The sequence below is a fragment of the Polistes dominula genome, unplaced genomic scaffold, assembly GCF_049000335.1.
Source record: "Polistes dominula isolate Pdom_NZ unplaced genomic scaffold, Pdom_raw_medaka contig_17, whole genome shotgun sequence".
NCBI lineage: Eukaryota > Metazoa > Arthropoda > Insecta > Hymenoptera > Vespidae > Polistes > Polistes dominula.
The window spans coordinates 1,409,652-1,427,616 of record NW_028301049.1 but is presented as its reverse complement, the minus strand read 5'-3'; the positions used below and the strand labels follow the sequence as shown (position 1 = coordinate 1,427,616).

At 25.5% G+C, this 17,965-nt stretch overlaps 3 protein-coding genes across 3 annotated transcripts; 1 reads left to right on the top strand and 2 right to left on the bottom strand.

Annotated features, from left to right (window-relative positions):
- Positions 1 to 319: 319 nt before the first annotated feature.
- Positions 320 to 9,254, top strand: LOC107066039 (cytoplasmic aconitate hydratase). Its single transcript, XM_015320276.2, has 15 exons — positions 320 to 455; positions 1,015 to 1,107; positions 1,182 to 1,348; positions 1,441 to 1,586; positions 1,682 to 2,075; positions 2,158 to 2,329; positions 2,430 to 2,647; positions 5,818 to 5,977; positions 6,073 to 6,293; positions 6,979 to 7,135; positions 7,228 to 7,463; positions 7,597 to 7,733; positions 8,039 to 8,186; positions 8,284 to 8,450; positions 8,799 to 9,254. Exons 1-15 carry the CDS (start codon positions 449 to 451, stop codon positions 9,049 to 9,051), a joined length of 2,676 nt encoding a protein of 891 aa, XP_015175762.1. The 5' UTR covers positions 320 to 448; the 3' UTR covers positions 9,052 to 9,254.
- Positions 9,255 to 9,342: 88 nt separating this feature from the next.
- LOC107066040 (F-box/WD repeat-containing protein 4) lies at positions 9,343 to 12,458 on the bottom strand. The gene is made up of 7 exons (XM_015320277.2): positions 12,120 to 12,458; positions 11,689 to 11,967; positions 11,435 to 11,582; positions 11,204 to 11,367; positions 10,361 to 10,489; positions 10,095 to 10,242; positions 9,343 to 9,708 (listed from the first exon to the last, which is right to left on the bottom strand). The coding sequence occupies exons 1-7, from the start codon at positions 12,317 to 12,319 to the stop codon at positions 9,532 to 9,534; spliced, it is 1,245 nt and encodes a 414-aa protein (XP_015175763.1). The 5' UTR covers positions 12,320 to 12,458; the 3' UTR covers positions 9,343 to 9,531.
- A 342-nt stretch (positions 12,459 to 12,800) lies between these two features.
- Positions 12,801 to 17,440, bottom strand: LOC107066033 (major facilitator superfamily domain-containing protein 6). The gene is given in 11 exon segments (XM_089175668.1): positions 12,801 to 12,968; positions 13,207 to 13,353; positions 13,438 to 13,665; positions 13,668 to 13,682; positions 13,803 to 13,918; positions 14,021 to 14,157; positions 14,244 to 14,434; positions 14,821 to 15,136; positions 15,255 to 15,562; positions 15,698 to 15,791; positions 17,303 to 17,440. Coding segments are annotated over 10 exon segments (1,587 nt in total). The 5' UTR covers positions 15,756 to 15,791; positions 17,303 to 17,440; the 3' UTR covers positions 12,801 to 12,897.
- Between the last annotated feature and the right edge of the window lie 525 nt (positions 17,441 to 17,965).

Sequence of the window (17,965 nt, the reverse complement as noted above, 5' to 3'; positions counted from 1 at the left end):
TCAATTTTAAAAGAAGCGCCAAATATTATTAGAGTAGAATTGAGAAATAAACAAGGAACATAAATTTTACTCATAACTGTTTTGTTATTCACATACTTTTTCATAAAATTAAATAAGCATTTTTTCACATTTTCTCCTATAAGAGGTGTTACTCCTTACCTCTATCCTCCATAGATATAAAATAATGTAATAAAATCATATCACAAAGTAATTTGATCTTTATAATCAGTAAAATAGTAATTTACTGATACCATCATAAGAAACGTCAAAATTTGTGTTTTAAACTAAATTTGTTTTGTTATTTTCCCTGTAGATGGAGAACGTGTCATCAATGATTGCATCTGTGGGAGTGTATGCAATACTAACACCAATAATACTTTTTTTTTTTATCTGTCATGGAAAATCACGATTACGTTGTATAGACGACGTGACTTAAGCAACAACGATCATGGCCGGTAGGTTGAAAAATTGTACTTTCTTTTATTAATCTTATTTTTTTATTGTTTTTATATATATATATATTTCTTTTGTTTTATCTTTAACAGTTATTCATTCATTTTATTTAAAAGAACACTAACGTAAAGTATATTATTAAAGAATTAATCATTTTTATTATGACATTTTAAGATGTTTCTTTTGAATGTTATTTAAGAGCGCGCGTTTATACACACATTATTGTTTCTATTTTATTTAAAATTAATATCATTGTTTTATTAATATGCAATATTATTTATAAATCTTTTTTTTCTTCTTCAATATTTTCTAATATTTTTGCATATTATGAATTGATAAGAAATTTTGTTGTTATAAATATGATGAATTACATTTTCAGATTATCATTATTGAATATATTTTGAATTTTATTTTAATATATATATTATTAGGAAGAAGAGAAAAAAACCATTATAATATAATATTATAATTAATAATATTTATTTATTTATTTTTTATTTTTTTTAATGTATTTTTCATAATTATAATAATAATAATAATTTGTTTTCTTTTTTTTTTCAGGTGACAATCCTTACAAGAACTTAGTGAAAACTTTAGAATGTGGTTCAAAACAATATCGTTATTATGATGTCACTCAATTTGGAGAAAAATATGGTATTTATAACATTATTTATAATTATCTAACAACATTCATTTTATTAATTTTATTTTGTCTTATTTTTCATTAGACAGATTACCATTTTCGATAAGAGTTTTATTAGAAAGTACTGTCAGAAATTGCGATGGATTTCAAGTGAAAACCAGCGATGTAGAAAAACTCATCGATTGGGAGATCAATCAAACGATTCCTGAAGGAGTTGAAATAGCATTTAAACCATCAAGAGTTATTTTACAAGTACATATTGAAATTCATTTGAACTAAATGTATATTTAAAATTACAAATGTGAATCCTATTAATTATTTAAATGAAACATTTATACAAATAGGATTTTACCGGAGTTCCAGCAGTCGTTGATTTTGCTGCTATGAGAGATGCTGTTAAAAAATTGGGCGGTAATCCTGACAAAATAAATCCCATTTGTCCTTCGGATCTCGTTATTGATCATTCCATACAAGTTGATTTTATTAGAAGGTAATATTATTTATCACAATTTTAAAATTATTATTATTCATTTTAATTATAATTATTTCTTTAACAAATTGTTAAATATTTCAATATGTGTGTAGTTCGGATGCATTGACAAAAAATGAAGAAATTGAATTCGAAAGGAACAAGGAACGTTTTATGTTTTTAAAATGGGGAGCTAAGGCATTTGAAAATATGTTAATAGTACCACCAGGAAGCGGTATCGTTCATCAAGTGAATTTAGAATATTTAGCCAGGGTTGTGTTTGATAACAACAGTCTTCTTTACCATGATAGCGTTGTTGGAACAGACTCACATACAACTATGATTAATGGTCTTGGTGTTCTTGGATGGGGAGTTGGAGGAATAGAAGCAGAAGCTGTTATGTTAGGTCAAGCGTTGTCTATGTTAATACCTAAAGTTGTTGGTTACAAATTAGAAGGTGTTTTAAATCAATACGCAACGTCAACAGATTTGGTACTTACTATTACTAAGGTTTGTATACAATTTGAATGCATTTATTAATTTTTATATATGTTTGTTTATAAAATTGTTTAATATATATTTATATTTAAAGAATCTTCGTCAAGTAGGAGTTGTTGGAAAGTTTGTTGAATTCTTTGGCTCCGGTGTATCTCAATTAAGTATAGCTGATCGTGCAACAATTTCAAATATGTGTCCAGAGTACGGAGCTACAGTTGGATTTTTTGCAGTTGATAAACAGAGTTTAGCATATCTCAAACAAACTAGTAAGATGTTGAAATAATTAATAAGATATCTATCTTTTTATTAAAAATCTTCTAATCTTAAGAAAGATATAGAGAAAATGATTTATTATTTTATTTATAGATCGATCAGAAGAACATATTGCAAAAATTGAGAAATATCTGACCGCTTTACACATGTTAAGAAATTACGAAGATGAACAACAAGATCCTATATACTCCGAAGTTATTAGTTTGGACTTGAATACAGTAGTTTCCAGCGTCAGTGGCCCAAAAAGACCTCACGATCGAGTTTCTGTGTCTGATATGAAGGAAGATTTTAAAAAATGTCTTTCCAATAAGGTAAGATTATATCACGTAAATGTTCTCTCAGTAAAGAACATCTTTACAATAGATAAGAAAGAATTGTGTTAGCTTTTAGGTTGTATAAATAATATTAGAAAAATAATGATGATAAAACCATTATGATAAAGAACAGATATTATTATATGATACGTTTAACAGGATTATATTTCTTTAATATCATACGTGAAGAATATAATTGATAAATATTTGCATAATTACCAGACGATACAAAATTTCATTTCTTAGAAATTATTCCTATGAAAAGTATTGAATATTCTAATGGATTATATATATAATATTATTCTTAGCTTTATTGCTTACAGTGAAATAGTAGAAAACAATATATAAATTAATAACAATTTAAGAATATATCTTCTACTCTTTTACACAAGCAACGATTCATTTCTATTTATATAAAATATTTGAATGATCTTCATTGTGTGTGCTGCGCAATAGATATAATTATAAGATAAATCTGTTTGCGAATAAATTTTATAACAATATCCGAAAACAGATTTATCTAACAACAATATCTCTATAATATGTTTTTAACTTGTTCACACAAATCTTCTCTTGGTTTTTCTCACGTTGAAAATAATTCACGTATAAGTTCTTCATCGTCGTAGAACCAATGATCTTCATTGTGTGTGCTGCGCGATAGATATAATTATAAGATAAATCTGTTTGCGAATAAATTTTAAAACAATATCCGAAAACAGATTTATCTAACAACAATATCTCTATAATATGTTTTTAACTTGTTCACACAAATCTTCTCTTGGTTTTTCTCACATTGAAAATAATTCACGTATAAGTTCTTCATCGTCGTAGAACCAATGATCTTCATTGTGTGTGCTGCGCAATAGATATAATTATAAGATAAATCTGTTTGCGAATAAATTTTATAACAATATCCGAAAACAGATTTATCTAACAACAATATCTCTATAATATGTTTTTAACTTGTTCACACAAATCTTCTCTTGGTTTTTCTCACATTGAAAATAATTCACGTATAAATTCTACATCGTCGTAAAACTAACAGTTTACAATCAAATAATTTCTTTCTTAAAATCTAATTTCACGAGAATTAAATCTAAATTCAACGAGTTTATTATTATAAAAGTCTAAAGACTCAAGGAAAAATATTATAAGTTAAATATTAAGTATTAAATGTTAAAACTGTAAACTTAGAATACTGACCTTAGGTCTGGGATGGTTTGTTGAGATCTGTGGTTCTCCATCTAGTGACAATCTGAGATTGACGAAACATAACATATACCAGGCCCTTATATAGTCTCCCACCTCTTCGATTTCAGGTTTAACCTTCTTCCTCTTTTTACCTTTTCTAAAAAATTTTCATCCCTCTTAAAATTCCAAGAAATATTCCTTTATTTATTAGTACTATTCTTAGTCAATTTAGGGTAGTAGGTATAAAAAAAGTTAGTTTCACAAATGGTCCAAATTTTTGACAAAAAAAAAAAACAAAAAAAAAAAAGATATTAATCACAATGGAACTTTTAGTAATAAGATTCGTTTAAAGATATTTCCCTACATTATTAACCCTTTGAATTTTCCTACATTAACCTTCAAATTTTTCAAATAGTTTCTTCGACCATTTATTCTTTTTTCTTTTTCTTTTTTTTTCATACTTTTTTCTTTCATTTCCGCACAACCTTACATTTGTCGTTTCATACGACTTTTGTATTTATATTCATTTTTCACGTATCCTACATGTACGAAGATAAACATAGATCATATTTCATGATTTTTAAAATGTTTATAGGAATTTATTATTATTTTATTTTTTTTTTTTTTATGAATAAAATTTATTGATGCTTCTTATGAATGATGGAAAGTACGAACAAATCTTCTTCTGGAAAAATACTTTTCGAGTTTTTTTTACCTGAATTCTTTTCGGACTTTTACATGTGTTGTTCACATCAAATGGGTAGATGATGTGACTGTGTCGAATTATTTGAAATATCTTTTTTCAATGAATAAAAAATAGGTAAACGAAAAAACGACTTTCTCAGGTCAAGTAGGCTTCAGGTTACTTTTTAGGATAGAAAAAGTTTTATTCCTTAGAATTCTATTGTTAAGATTTGGGGGGGAAAAGTTGTTGTTGGACTGTGAAATATTTCTATTCATCATTAGTTTTAGGAATTAGGAATTAGGAATTATTGAGTGCAAAGAAATATTCTATTTTTCTATTATTTTATCTACATTTTCTTCTAATATAATACAACTTTCTTCTAATATTATATTTCAATCTGTGTTATAGAAAAATTAAGATCACGTGTTTCAGAAGAAAATAATATTTTTAAGAAATTGTTAAATAAACTAACAAAATTAATTCTATTTTCTGTTTTTTTTTTTTTTTGAGGTAGAATTTAAAGGATATAGTTTATATAATAATAGAAAAATAGAATATTTTTTCTATATTTTTTCTATATTTTTTTTTATATTTTAATATTATTATATTATTATTCAGAAATGATGTCCTTGGGACTATCACCAACAACATTTTCAACCGGGTGGTCTCAGGGTCGCACAGACTGCTGTGCTTTGCAAGGTGCTACCTAGGGACTGCAATGATAATAGGCTCTTCCTCGCCAAGGTTCAAAATATCTATATATATAGATATGTTGAACTGATTGAAATGTTTTTTCAAGGAGATTGGAATGCTGAAAAAATTGTAAACGAATGAAACAAATTTTGAGGGTTAAAATGGTTTCAGGTTACTTTTGTAGGAGATAGGAAAAAAATTCTTTGGAATTTGAAATATTTCTATTCATCAGTGTATACATTTGATTTTCTAAAAAAAATAAGAAGAATCTTCTAAAAAAAATTTTATATTTTCTAATCTGTGATTATTCTAACGATTTTTTTTCTTTTTTTTTCAAATATTAATGTCGTTTTTAGGATTACAAATTTGTCATACATTTTGTGATATCGTATTTTACAGGAATCATTAAGTACAAAGAAATATTCTATTTTTCTATTATTTTATCTAAATGTTCTTCTAATATAATACAACTTTCTTCTAATATTATATTTCAATCTATTTTATAGAAAGATTAAGATCACGTGTTTCAGAAGAAAATTATATTTGTAAAAAAATTGATAAATAAACTAACAAAATTAATTCTATTTTTTCTTTTCAGGTAGGATTCAAAGGATATGGTTTAAGTCCAGCAAAATTGGACAATGTTGGAATGTTTGAATATGAAGGAAAGGATTATAAATTACGTCACGGTTCTGTAGTTATTGCAGCAATTACCAGTTGTACAAATACCAGTAATCCTAGTGTCATGCTAGGAGCAGGTAATAAAATAAATTATCTGTTTTTTCCTTATTTAACAGAATTAAAAATATATATATGTATATATATATATATTTATAAAGATAATATATTTCAGGTCTTTTGGCTAAAAAAGCGGTTGAAGCTGGATTATCGGTTGCACCGTATATAAAAACATCTCTATCACCTGGATCAGGTGTAGTTACGTATTATCTTCAAGAAAGTGGCGTCATTCCACATTTAGAAAAATTAGGCTTTGATGTCGTAGGTTATGGATGTATGACTTGTATCGGAAATAGTGGTCCTCTTCCAGATGTGATAGTAAATACCATCGACAAGGTATATCAATTTGATAAATTTAAAATATTTGAATCTATGTCGACACAAAACTAAGAAAAAATCTACGACAATAACTTGATTTAATATTTTTCTTACGGTATCCATAACGAAAGGGTTTTATATACTATATATATATATAATTATATTTATTTTAATTATATTTATAATATATATATTGTAATATACTTATTTATAATATAATATACTATTATATAGTAGTACTATATTATAATAATTTTAATTATATTATAAATAATATAATTAAATTTATATATTATATTTATTATATTATTATTATACATTATATATTAATTTATATAATATAATAATTATATATATATATTATAATATACTTATTTGGTGGCACATAATCAAAAAGACTTTAGGAAGGAGCTGAGAATAACAGACAATATTTACATGTTAAATTGAGATAGGTAAGGAAGGAGAAGGGAAAGATGATTTATGGAATTCAGGAATGCGTTTAATTCTGTGGACCGTAAGTGTTTTTTTTTAGGGGAATGGACAGTAGAGGGGTGAGAAAGGAACTCAGAAAAAGGGGTGTTAAGGGAGATAGTGATATAGGGTAAAGGTGAGAGGAGAGGTAGGAGAACGGTTTTGGTCGGCAAAGGGTTTTAGACAGGGATGCTCAAACCCAATAATGACCTGAATGATATTTTTGTTTCAGAACGAATTAGTATGCTGTGGTGTATTATCCGGTAATAGAAATTTCGAGGGTAGAATTCATCCAAATACTCGAGCAAATTACTTAGCATCACCGCTTTTAGTTATTGCATATGCTATCGCTGGTACTGTAGATATTGATTTTGAAAAAGAACCTTTAGGTATGAGATTTATAATCGTATTAATGAATATTACTTTTTTCTTATATAATTGTTATAATAACAACAATTTGTTTTATTTCTTTGTTTAATAGGATACAGGAAAGATGGATCGGCAATATTTCTTCAAGATATATGGCCTACAAGATCAGAAATTCAAAGTGTCGAACAAAAATATGTTATACCGGCTATGTTTAAAGAAGTATATGATAAAATAGAAAAAGGTAGCAGCAATTGGGCAAATTTGTTAGCTCCTAATGGTAAATTATATCCTTGGGATTTAAATTCCACATATATACAAAATCCACCATATTTTGATCATCTTCAGAAGGTGGGTGGGTTATTAATAAGCTTGGAAACTATTCGCTTCTTTTGGCTTTTTGTGGGAATTAATGAAAATCAATCTTAATTTTATATATATGATATTATATACGATATATATTTCTTCTTTTTATATTATTCAGGAAATTCCTAAAATACAATCTATTAATAATGCACGTGTACTTTTGAATCTTGGTGATTCTGTAACAACCGATCATATTAGTCCTGCTGGTAGCATTGCACGTAATTCTCCAGCTGCAAGATATCTTGCTAGTCGTGGGTAAGTTTGTCATCATTATATTAGATTGTTCGGAAAGTAATTTTGTTTTTTTTCTTGACACAATAAATGCATGAATTTATGCAAAATGGTAAATAACAACACGTGAGATCTATGAGAAGTTAAATTTATCAAATTCACAACTGTTTATGCTCACTCAAAAGGCCTAGGGTTTTTTTAACTTCGAAACAAAAATTGTTTTCATTTTTACAAAAGCAAAATGAAATTACTTTTTGAACAACCCAATAAAATATTCATCATTCTAATAAAGATCTAAGACAAATGTAATTATTGATCATATGTTTTAGATTAACACCAAAAGAATTTAATTCTTATGGTTCACGGAGAGGAAACGATGCTGTTATGGTGCGAGGAACATTTGCAAATATTCGTTTACTTAATAAATTTATTGGTAAACCTGGACCAAGAACAATTTATATTCCAACTAACGAAGAGGTATTAAAATCATCTTCTCATATTATTTTATGTCAATTTATATCATTTATATTATAAAACATTGTTATATAGTACATTAAATTTATATATTTTTCAGATGGATATATTTGATGCTGCAGAGAAATATAAAAAAGATAATATTCCTCTAATATGTTTAGTTGGTAAAGAATATGGATCTGGATCTTCCAGAGATTGGGCGGCAAAGGGACCATACCTTCTTGGAATACGAGCGATAATAGCTGAATCTTATGAAAGAATTCATAGGTGATTATAAAATAAAATGTCTTTAATCTATTCAATTAAAATATATATATAATAATAATATATATATATATTAGGTGGACCCGCGTAAAGTAATGACACTTTGTAATTTTAAATTCAAACAAATAACTTTTTAACAAATTTTTATTATTAAATCAATAATGTAATCAAATCGTGTTATCAACAATCTTTTTTTCACATGTTATGCAAAGTTTTAATACCGGACCGTTAACAATCAATAAGTTTTTGATGAAAATATAAAAATTGACATATGTAGAAACATTACTATTTTCCGGTCGTCCCCCATATATATTGATGTACACAACTAATGTAATGTTTTAATTTTAATAGGTCCAATCTTGTAGGAATGGGCATTATACCATTACAATACCTTCCAGGACAAAATGCTGAATCCTTAGGATTAACAGGTTATGAAAAATTTAATATTATTCTCCCTGACGATTTTCAGCCTGGTCAAAATATTACAGTTACGACAGATCAAGGCAAAAGATTTGAAGTTATTGTACGCTTTGATACAGAAGTTGATATAACTTATTATCGGCATGGAGGTATTCTTAATTATATGATTAGAAAGATGCTCTGATAAGTTTATTTTTAATCGCAATTAAATCATTTGAATATGAACAAGTGTTACTTAAGGAGATACTTAAACTCATGCTTAATAATTCATTGTTGATGTATATTATTGTTAAAGGTGGTATGGTATAAAATTGTTTATATTTTAAGATATTATAACAATGTTAAGAAGAGAAAGTCATAAAGTTGGAAAAAAATGTATCTTGGAAATATGAAGTAGTTTTATAATACCCCATGATGACTGCGAATGCATTCGTATATTATATACATAGAAAATATTATTTATGTTATTTCCAAATATATTTTTACTTAAAATTCTTTTTATTGGTCATGTTGTTGACAATTTACAAATTGTTTGTTTTTATTTTTTTCTTGTTCAATTGAGCATATACTATATATATATATATATATATATATATATATAGTACACATAAATATTGTACAAATAATTAAACATTTTTTTGCATAGTCAGTTATTTTACTATAGTCATGAATTTAAATGAACAAATTCATATGTTAACATTTCTTTATAATTTATTTCGTTATAAGCATATCCTGAGAATGTGAGTTCGGTCAAGTGTTGATCTGTGGCCCCATAAAGGTGGCAACTGTCAAAAGCAATACTATAAATAGGACTTGACCTACGCCAATTTAGGAAGTAAATCTAAAAAACAAACAAAAAGAAACAAGAACAAGTTCAATGTTATTTGATATACATATATATATATATATATATATAAAAATAATATTTATTAACCCTTTCGCTACGAGCGTCGGCTATAGACGACATCCGCGCGATGTCCTGTGTGTACGAGCGTCGCCTATAGACGACGTTAGCCACACCTGACCGCAATTTTTTTTACGCATACTGCACATCGATTGCACTTGTCTCATTCTCTGGTAAGCTCGCGATGTGCACATTTTTCGGCGCAGTGCTTTGTTCAGTGCCGCTACTCCGGCGGCACAGTGGGCCCGTTCAGCGGCGTCACTCTGACGGAGAACACTTCCGTAGCGAAAGGGTTAAGGATAGGTAAGAGAACAAAAAATGACCTGTGCATACTGCTTTTGTCTTTGATCCCACAACACAGCTTTACAGTTAAACTGTGTTCCAGAAATTAAAGTATAATTGTAATCCGAAGAAATACAGTACAATGTTGCACCTGTTGGATCACCCCACTTTGATACGCACATTCCACTTCTATAAAATAAACAACAGAGGATTAGTCAAATTAATTATACTAAATAATATAAAGGGAAAATATATATATATATATATATATATATATATATATATATATATATATATAGATATTTACCTTAAATCCCATTTTCTTATATAAGTATCATATCCACATGTAAGAAGAGTATTTTCATTGTCCCAAACCATGTCTAATATTCCTGCTCCTCGTCTCCAATTGACCATTAATACATTTGATATACTGCAACTAAAAAAAATATACTTTGATGAGACGAATTCAATCATTATTTGCATACAACAGATGAACATTTGTATAAATGTAAAATAATATTGAAATATTTCGAAAGATTATTATAGAATTACTTCTCCGTTGTTATATTATTCAAATTAACACATTCGCGATCATTGATGTTAATACACGTCATTTTACATTTTATAAATTTATATATTATATATATATTATATATATAAATTAAAAAAGTTATATTATTTTACAATTATTATTATTATTTTATTATTACTTTATTAGTATTTTATATATATAAATATAATATAAAACTAAAAACATTTATATTTATATATTTATAAAAATGTTATATATTAAATTTATATTTAATTACTTAAATGTAATAATTAAATATTATATATTATATATTATTATATTATTTTAATACATATATATATAATATTACATATAATATTTAAATATAATATTCAAATCATTATATTTTATTATGTTAAATATGAATTTAAATAATTTAAACTCACATTCATATATATTTATTTATAGAATATATGTAAAAATTATTGTTTTTTGTTTTTTTTCAAAATTTCATTATTTTTGCCGGTACTTAGTATAAAAAACGAAAAGAAAATATGCCAACCACGAATGTGTTAATAATAAAATAACGATATCCATTATAAATTAGTTTGATTGTACAAATTGTAAACATATATTTACCATTCCATATCAAATATGTTTAAAGGTGTTCCTTCACCATTTCCAGACGAACCTACGGCAAATTTTAATCCTGATGGGTCAGCTTTGACAGACCATATCCTATCTCTCACGTTTATACTTGCCATAGGTGGATCTGCGAATCTTTTACTGGATAATTTCCAAACCTGAATATGTGTATGACCTTCTAATTTAGTTTTCCTTTCATAAAAAACATAGTTTTTAAACGCTTACTTTTACTAATCCATCTCCAGAACCAGATATAAAAATTGAACCAATTTTATCTACATCATTTACATCGGTTGAGTGTGCTCTATCTATACTGAAGCAAATATGGTCGTCACCTCGTTTTGCCTTAGTCCAAAATTTCAAACTACCATTTCTGTAATAATAATAATAATAAGAAGAAGAAGAAGAAGAAGAAAAATATAATAACAACGATAATATTTCATTATAAACAATGAAATAAACTTATCCCAAATCTTGACCTATGTCCAGTTAAAATATAATCGTCTTTGGTAACAAATTTGCAAATATCGCTTCCAATATCTTTCTCATTAAAAACAAGTACGGTTCCATTACGGTGTTCATCTCTTTTAAAACCACAAAGTCTATCACCTCCAGACCACCATAATGTATCCGCAGTCAATTGTATCCATGGCATTAGCTTTGCCTTTTGTGAAAAAATACATTTTTTCTTGAACTTCCCATACTTCCAGTTGTTGGATACATGCCATCTTGTACGTAGGCATAATAATGGATTGCATCTGTATATACAAAAGATAAATAAATAAATATAATATAATATAAAAGAACAAGATAATTGGATATATAATACAAATATGTATTTATATAAATACGTCATAATTTTGATTACAATAATAGAAGAAAAAAAAATTGGAATGATTAACCTACCAACCTTTCACGAAATAGTTCCGAGACTTGATTTGTCACGAGTGCTTGATTACTCCTTCTTTTCCATAAAGTATCTTCGCGTATAAGGAAATAAAATCGTATACAAACTTCACTGAGTCGTACCAAATCAAAGGCATGGCAATAATTAAAAATTAAGATCAGAACGTCGGACGGTAAACTGTCCAAGCGCCAAACACTTGTCATTTTTGTCACGTGATCACTCGTCTCTTGCCGTATAGGATACGTATGAACGTGCTTAATAAATATATCTTTTTACATGCACCGATTGATTATTAAGATTTTCGAACTATGACATTTTAACGATCATTTGAAATATATTTAACGTTATTTCATATAGTTTCAATATATTATTTGTTTTTTTTTTTTTCCATTACTAGAATTTATTTCACGATGAACATTATGAAACTAGTCCCATCAACGTATTTATTCATTTTTTGTATACATGTGATGTATATATGTATATATATATATAATATATTTGTTCGTAATTCTATTGTATTATTAATAACACAATAATGAGTATATAATAATGAGTATAAAGATATTGTGAAGATTAATTATAAAATAATGTGATGTTAATTTTAGTTTTGTTCTCGATAAATGTCGTTATCTTCTCTTTATATATATATATATATATATATAATAATAATATTTAACAATAATACATTCTTATATATTATCTCTATTTTATTGCAAATAATAATCTTGATTATTATTAATATATATCTTGATATACCTCTGTCTATAATTCGTTTATTATATTATCTTTCGGCAACACTAAATTCCATATTTGCCTGTTCAGGTGACTTCCATTCAACATTTCGTCTAGTATCTACAATAAAAACAACATATAACTTTAATTATATCTTATTTACAAATATATATATATATATATATATTAATAGTATAATACTATATATAATATAGTATATATATTAAGATGAAGATATATTATATAGTATATTATATATATTATTATATTATATATAATGATATATAAATATATATATTTACAACATATCTTATTTAGCAAATACTTTAATTCAAATAATTATTTATATCATTATTACCTGGCGTTGTGTGTTTCAAATAAGTAATATGTAAAATTACATAGATCAACGAAGAAAACACCGCAACTGTAGCAAATATTCGCAAAGTTATTACACCTCCCACTTCTTTGTATAATATTCCGCCGATTAAACTACCAATAGCGTAACCTGTTAAATTAATTGCAATATAATTGAATTTTCCAATTTGTATTAGAGAGATGAAAAATATTTACGTTACACAATAAATAATACCTAAACCATCGTCCATTCCAGCAACAATTCCTTGAACTGTAGCAGATGTTCCTGGTGGTGATACAGCACTTGCATATGCAACTATAGTTGTATAACAAAGTGCATAAGTTGGACCTTGCATAAAGAGTTCGATAAGTACTACCCACCATGGTGTTGATGCCAAAGATATTAATGAAAATCTTATGGAATAACATAATAAGCAAAATGCAAAACTGTATCCATATCCAATTTTTTCAAAATTTTACCTACAAAATAAATATGATTCACGTAGTTAAAATTCATTCTATTAAAAGTCTATGCATGGAACTAGGTTTTATAACATTTGTTTGTTAAAAAGAAAAAAATAGTAACAAATAATTCAATACCAGAAAATGAAAAGAATATTACTTCGCCGCCTAAAGTTTCAGCCGCTACTATTAGTCCTTCTATTAATTTAATTTTATCCATATGCCCTGTAGCTTTTGAAAGATCCTCCAAGTACCTATTTAAAACAAATATTTCATTTGTAATTATTCATATCTTATAAAATAGGACCAATTGTTTTTATTTTTTCTTTCTTTTTTTTTTTTTTTTTTTTTATTACCAAAACAAAAAATAAATCAAGAAGCTATCTAAAATACCGCTGAGAGTAGCAAAGCATAAAAATATAAATATTGGCTTCAATTTCAACAATTTCAAAACATCTTTCATAATGGTCGAAGATCCTGACATAATAGGTAACTGCAAAAAAGAAAAAAAGAAAATGGTATTTGATTTATTTAAAAATTAATTAAACGTGTTTGATTAATATATTTACGTAGAATTACCTGTAATTTCTTGCAACAAAGCAAGTCAATAGAGGTAAATATAAAAATAAGTATAAAGGCAGGAGTGTAAGTTTTAATAATATTTCCCTGAGACCATAAATCTACAGCATAACCAGCTAAAAATGCAGAAATACCAAAGCCTATGGTACCCCATACACGTTGTCTGCCATATCCCATTTGACCGCCTTCTCCTAAAATATATAAACGTATATATATAATAATATATTATTTCATTTATGATAATATTTTATTTTCTCTCTCTCTCTCTCTTATTTATTTTATAATAAGTATTATATATATATATATAATATATATTTTATTTTTATTTGTATTATTATTATTATTATAATTATTATAATATTAATATATATATATTAATATAATAATAAAATATATAATTTTAATATTATAAAATTATTATAATATTATATATAATATAATTATATATAGAAAGTATATATATATATATAAAATAATATAATAATATAATAATAATTATAATATTAATATTATATATTTTATAATAATAATAATAAAGAATGAACACACATTCGATATTATTTTAAAATATACATACCTAATACATCGAAACAAATTGCATCGCTAATACAATTTGAAATATTAAAACCTATATTACCAAGTGACATTAAAATTATAAAACTCCAGAATGTCATAGATATATACAAATTATATGTATCTTCCAAAACTATGTTCGTCATGTTACAATTATTATTATTCATCGAACAATTAGAAACTTTAGTTGCATCGATCATACAAAATTCGCTCAATGATTCTTCTTCGTTAATTCGTAAAAATGATGAATTGTTTTCATTGTCGCATATCCAACGGCACGTTACATTTTTCTTTTTTATACAATTCAACGTTACTTCATTCTAATAAAAACAATTTGAGTAAAGATAAATTATTATAATTGTTAAAATTAAAAGAAAAAAATAAAAAATATATATATATATATATATATATATATATATATATATATAAATTACTTACATTAAAATTGCAGTCAAAAAGTGACGAACATGAAATATCTTTGAAAGTATAATTTGATGACATTTGTTTTAAATTGTGAGGTATTGGTGGTACAAAATATAAACATATATAACAACCACTTGTTATCGTTAATAAAGTTACAAAAATAGATTTTCTCCATTTATAAAAGTGATCTACTAAAAATCCAAATAGCGGTTTAGCAATAAGAAATAAAATTGGAAGTACCGCGGTAACGGTACCCATCACCACGGGAGAAACACCAAGTTGTTTACCATATACCGGTAAGAAAGGGAGTATGGGACCCATAGCTAAAAATAAAAATGATTAATTAAATCTGACGGTAACTTACCTACCGAGACACATACACATTTATATTTAAATAATTTGATTTAATATAAAGAATTTACTTCTATAAATATTAAACATTTCTCACACACACTTACCTCCCATAAAAAAGAAGTAATGAAGTTTGACAGGCAACTGAACATAATTTATCTTCATTTTTTTTTGTCAATCTTTGGTCCACGATAAGCTTCTCTTTAATTAATTCAAATAAATATAATAGGATTAAATATTAATATAATTATGATATAAATTTGATATGTTTAAAGAAATAATAATACTAATAATAAGTAACCTTTATGTAAATTGTGCTATTTATTTTATATTACGATTTTATAAAGGAACAACGAATTCTATTATAACAATTGATATTATTATTATTTAACATTAATTTATATTTTGTTTAAGTTTTATTACGCCAATGTAATATAAAATTTACGACGTCCATTAATATGCTTGGTACTACGTCGATATTACAGTTTTTATATGATGGTAAAATCCATTTAATTAAATTCATTAATCTTTCTATTTTTATATCAACTACGTGTTGTGTATTTGTTATTATGTTTATAATCGTGCAATATAATACAATTCTATAAATAATATTAATCAAATTAGATGATAAAAAATGACGTTGATTGTTATAAAAAGAATACTTTATATATGAAGATATAATATACCTGATATATAAAGAAATAGATAAATAAATTTGCGTGATCGGTAGAAACAAATATGTATATATATAAATATTTATAATATCACTAAACGATAGTCATCACTTATGGTGTCTGTTATTCAAACATATTTATAATAATTATTTACATATCCTTGTAACTTTTTTTGGTTATATTGCACTCGATTTGTTGTTTACTTTTATTTATTAAACATTCAATATATTTCTCACTAATTATATTAATTATTTATAAAAATCACTATTAAAACATTCGTTAAAATTCGTTCGCAAAAAAAAAAAATGAAATTGAAAAATAAAATCTAAAGTACAGTTTTCTTATCTATATATATATATATATACAACTATCTGACAATGAGATAAGTTTTTAGTTCAATAATGCAACACTATGGAGCGCTGATAGCAATTTCCACGTTTACTAAAAAAAAAAAAATATCGATAGGTGTTTAAAATAATATTTTGTAATTTGAAATTGTTGCATAACTCGACAATTAATTATGCAATAAAGAATATAGTACATTGACTTCAATGAATAATTATCTCTTTTATTCACAATGTAGCAATTATTTGTCACGATCTTCTTCTTATCAATTCTACTTGCAAATTAAAATTCTATTCTTTTTTAGATGACTATACAAAATGGTTGAATGCTGAATAACGATCGCTTTCTTTTTTCTTGGAAACAAAAGCTTATTTTTAAACAATTTTATATATATATATATATATATATATATATATATATATATATATATATATATTCTATACGAAGTAATATAGAATACTATCTCGTTATAAATAAATATAAACAAAAATATCTATAGGTATAATGACATATAATATAATAAGTATATATAATAATAATTTAAAATGTATTTAAATGCTATCTTGTAATAATATTTAATTATTTTTATTATAGATTATTTAGAAGTGGATAATTGCATCCTGTGCAAAGATATGAATACAATGGGCGTCCGCACCCAATACACAATCTTTCTTAGAATAAAATAATGATTACCTTGAAGATTTTGTTTGTAGATATTGTCACAACTTATATATACATATATATATATTTATATATCTCAAAGTTTATATAATTTTAGTTATTTTTTCAAAAGAAGTATGTCAATTCTTCTTCAATATCATCATCTTAAACGAATGAGAAATTGATTACGATTGTTTGTAACTTGTCGATGAGAAGAACTAAATGAAATGAGATATTGTAATAAGTAAAATTCACGTATAACTTAGCACTAAACAATAGCAATAAATATGGTACATGATATGACGAAACATTTATTGGTATATGATATTTTACGTAAAATTATCTCGTAATGCAATTTAACTTATCTACGAGAGAATAAACATTTCTGGGCGTATAACGAACTTACGAATGATGTTTACATTATCTTCGTTTCTATTTTATTAACAATTTCATTAAATTAGAAACTAACACATACATTAAAGCGTTTAAACGAAGAGATCTGAGATCTTTCCTGTCTCATATGCGATTACGTTTATAAATAATACATATCATTGATAGCGTCATCGTTCAATGTACACACACGCGGAGTTAATCATCCAACGACTCTACATGTTTTCCTTTTATAAAAATTACAAAGATTGAAATGGTATCGAATTCATTATATTAGACAACGTTTTTAAGAAAACAATAATATGA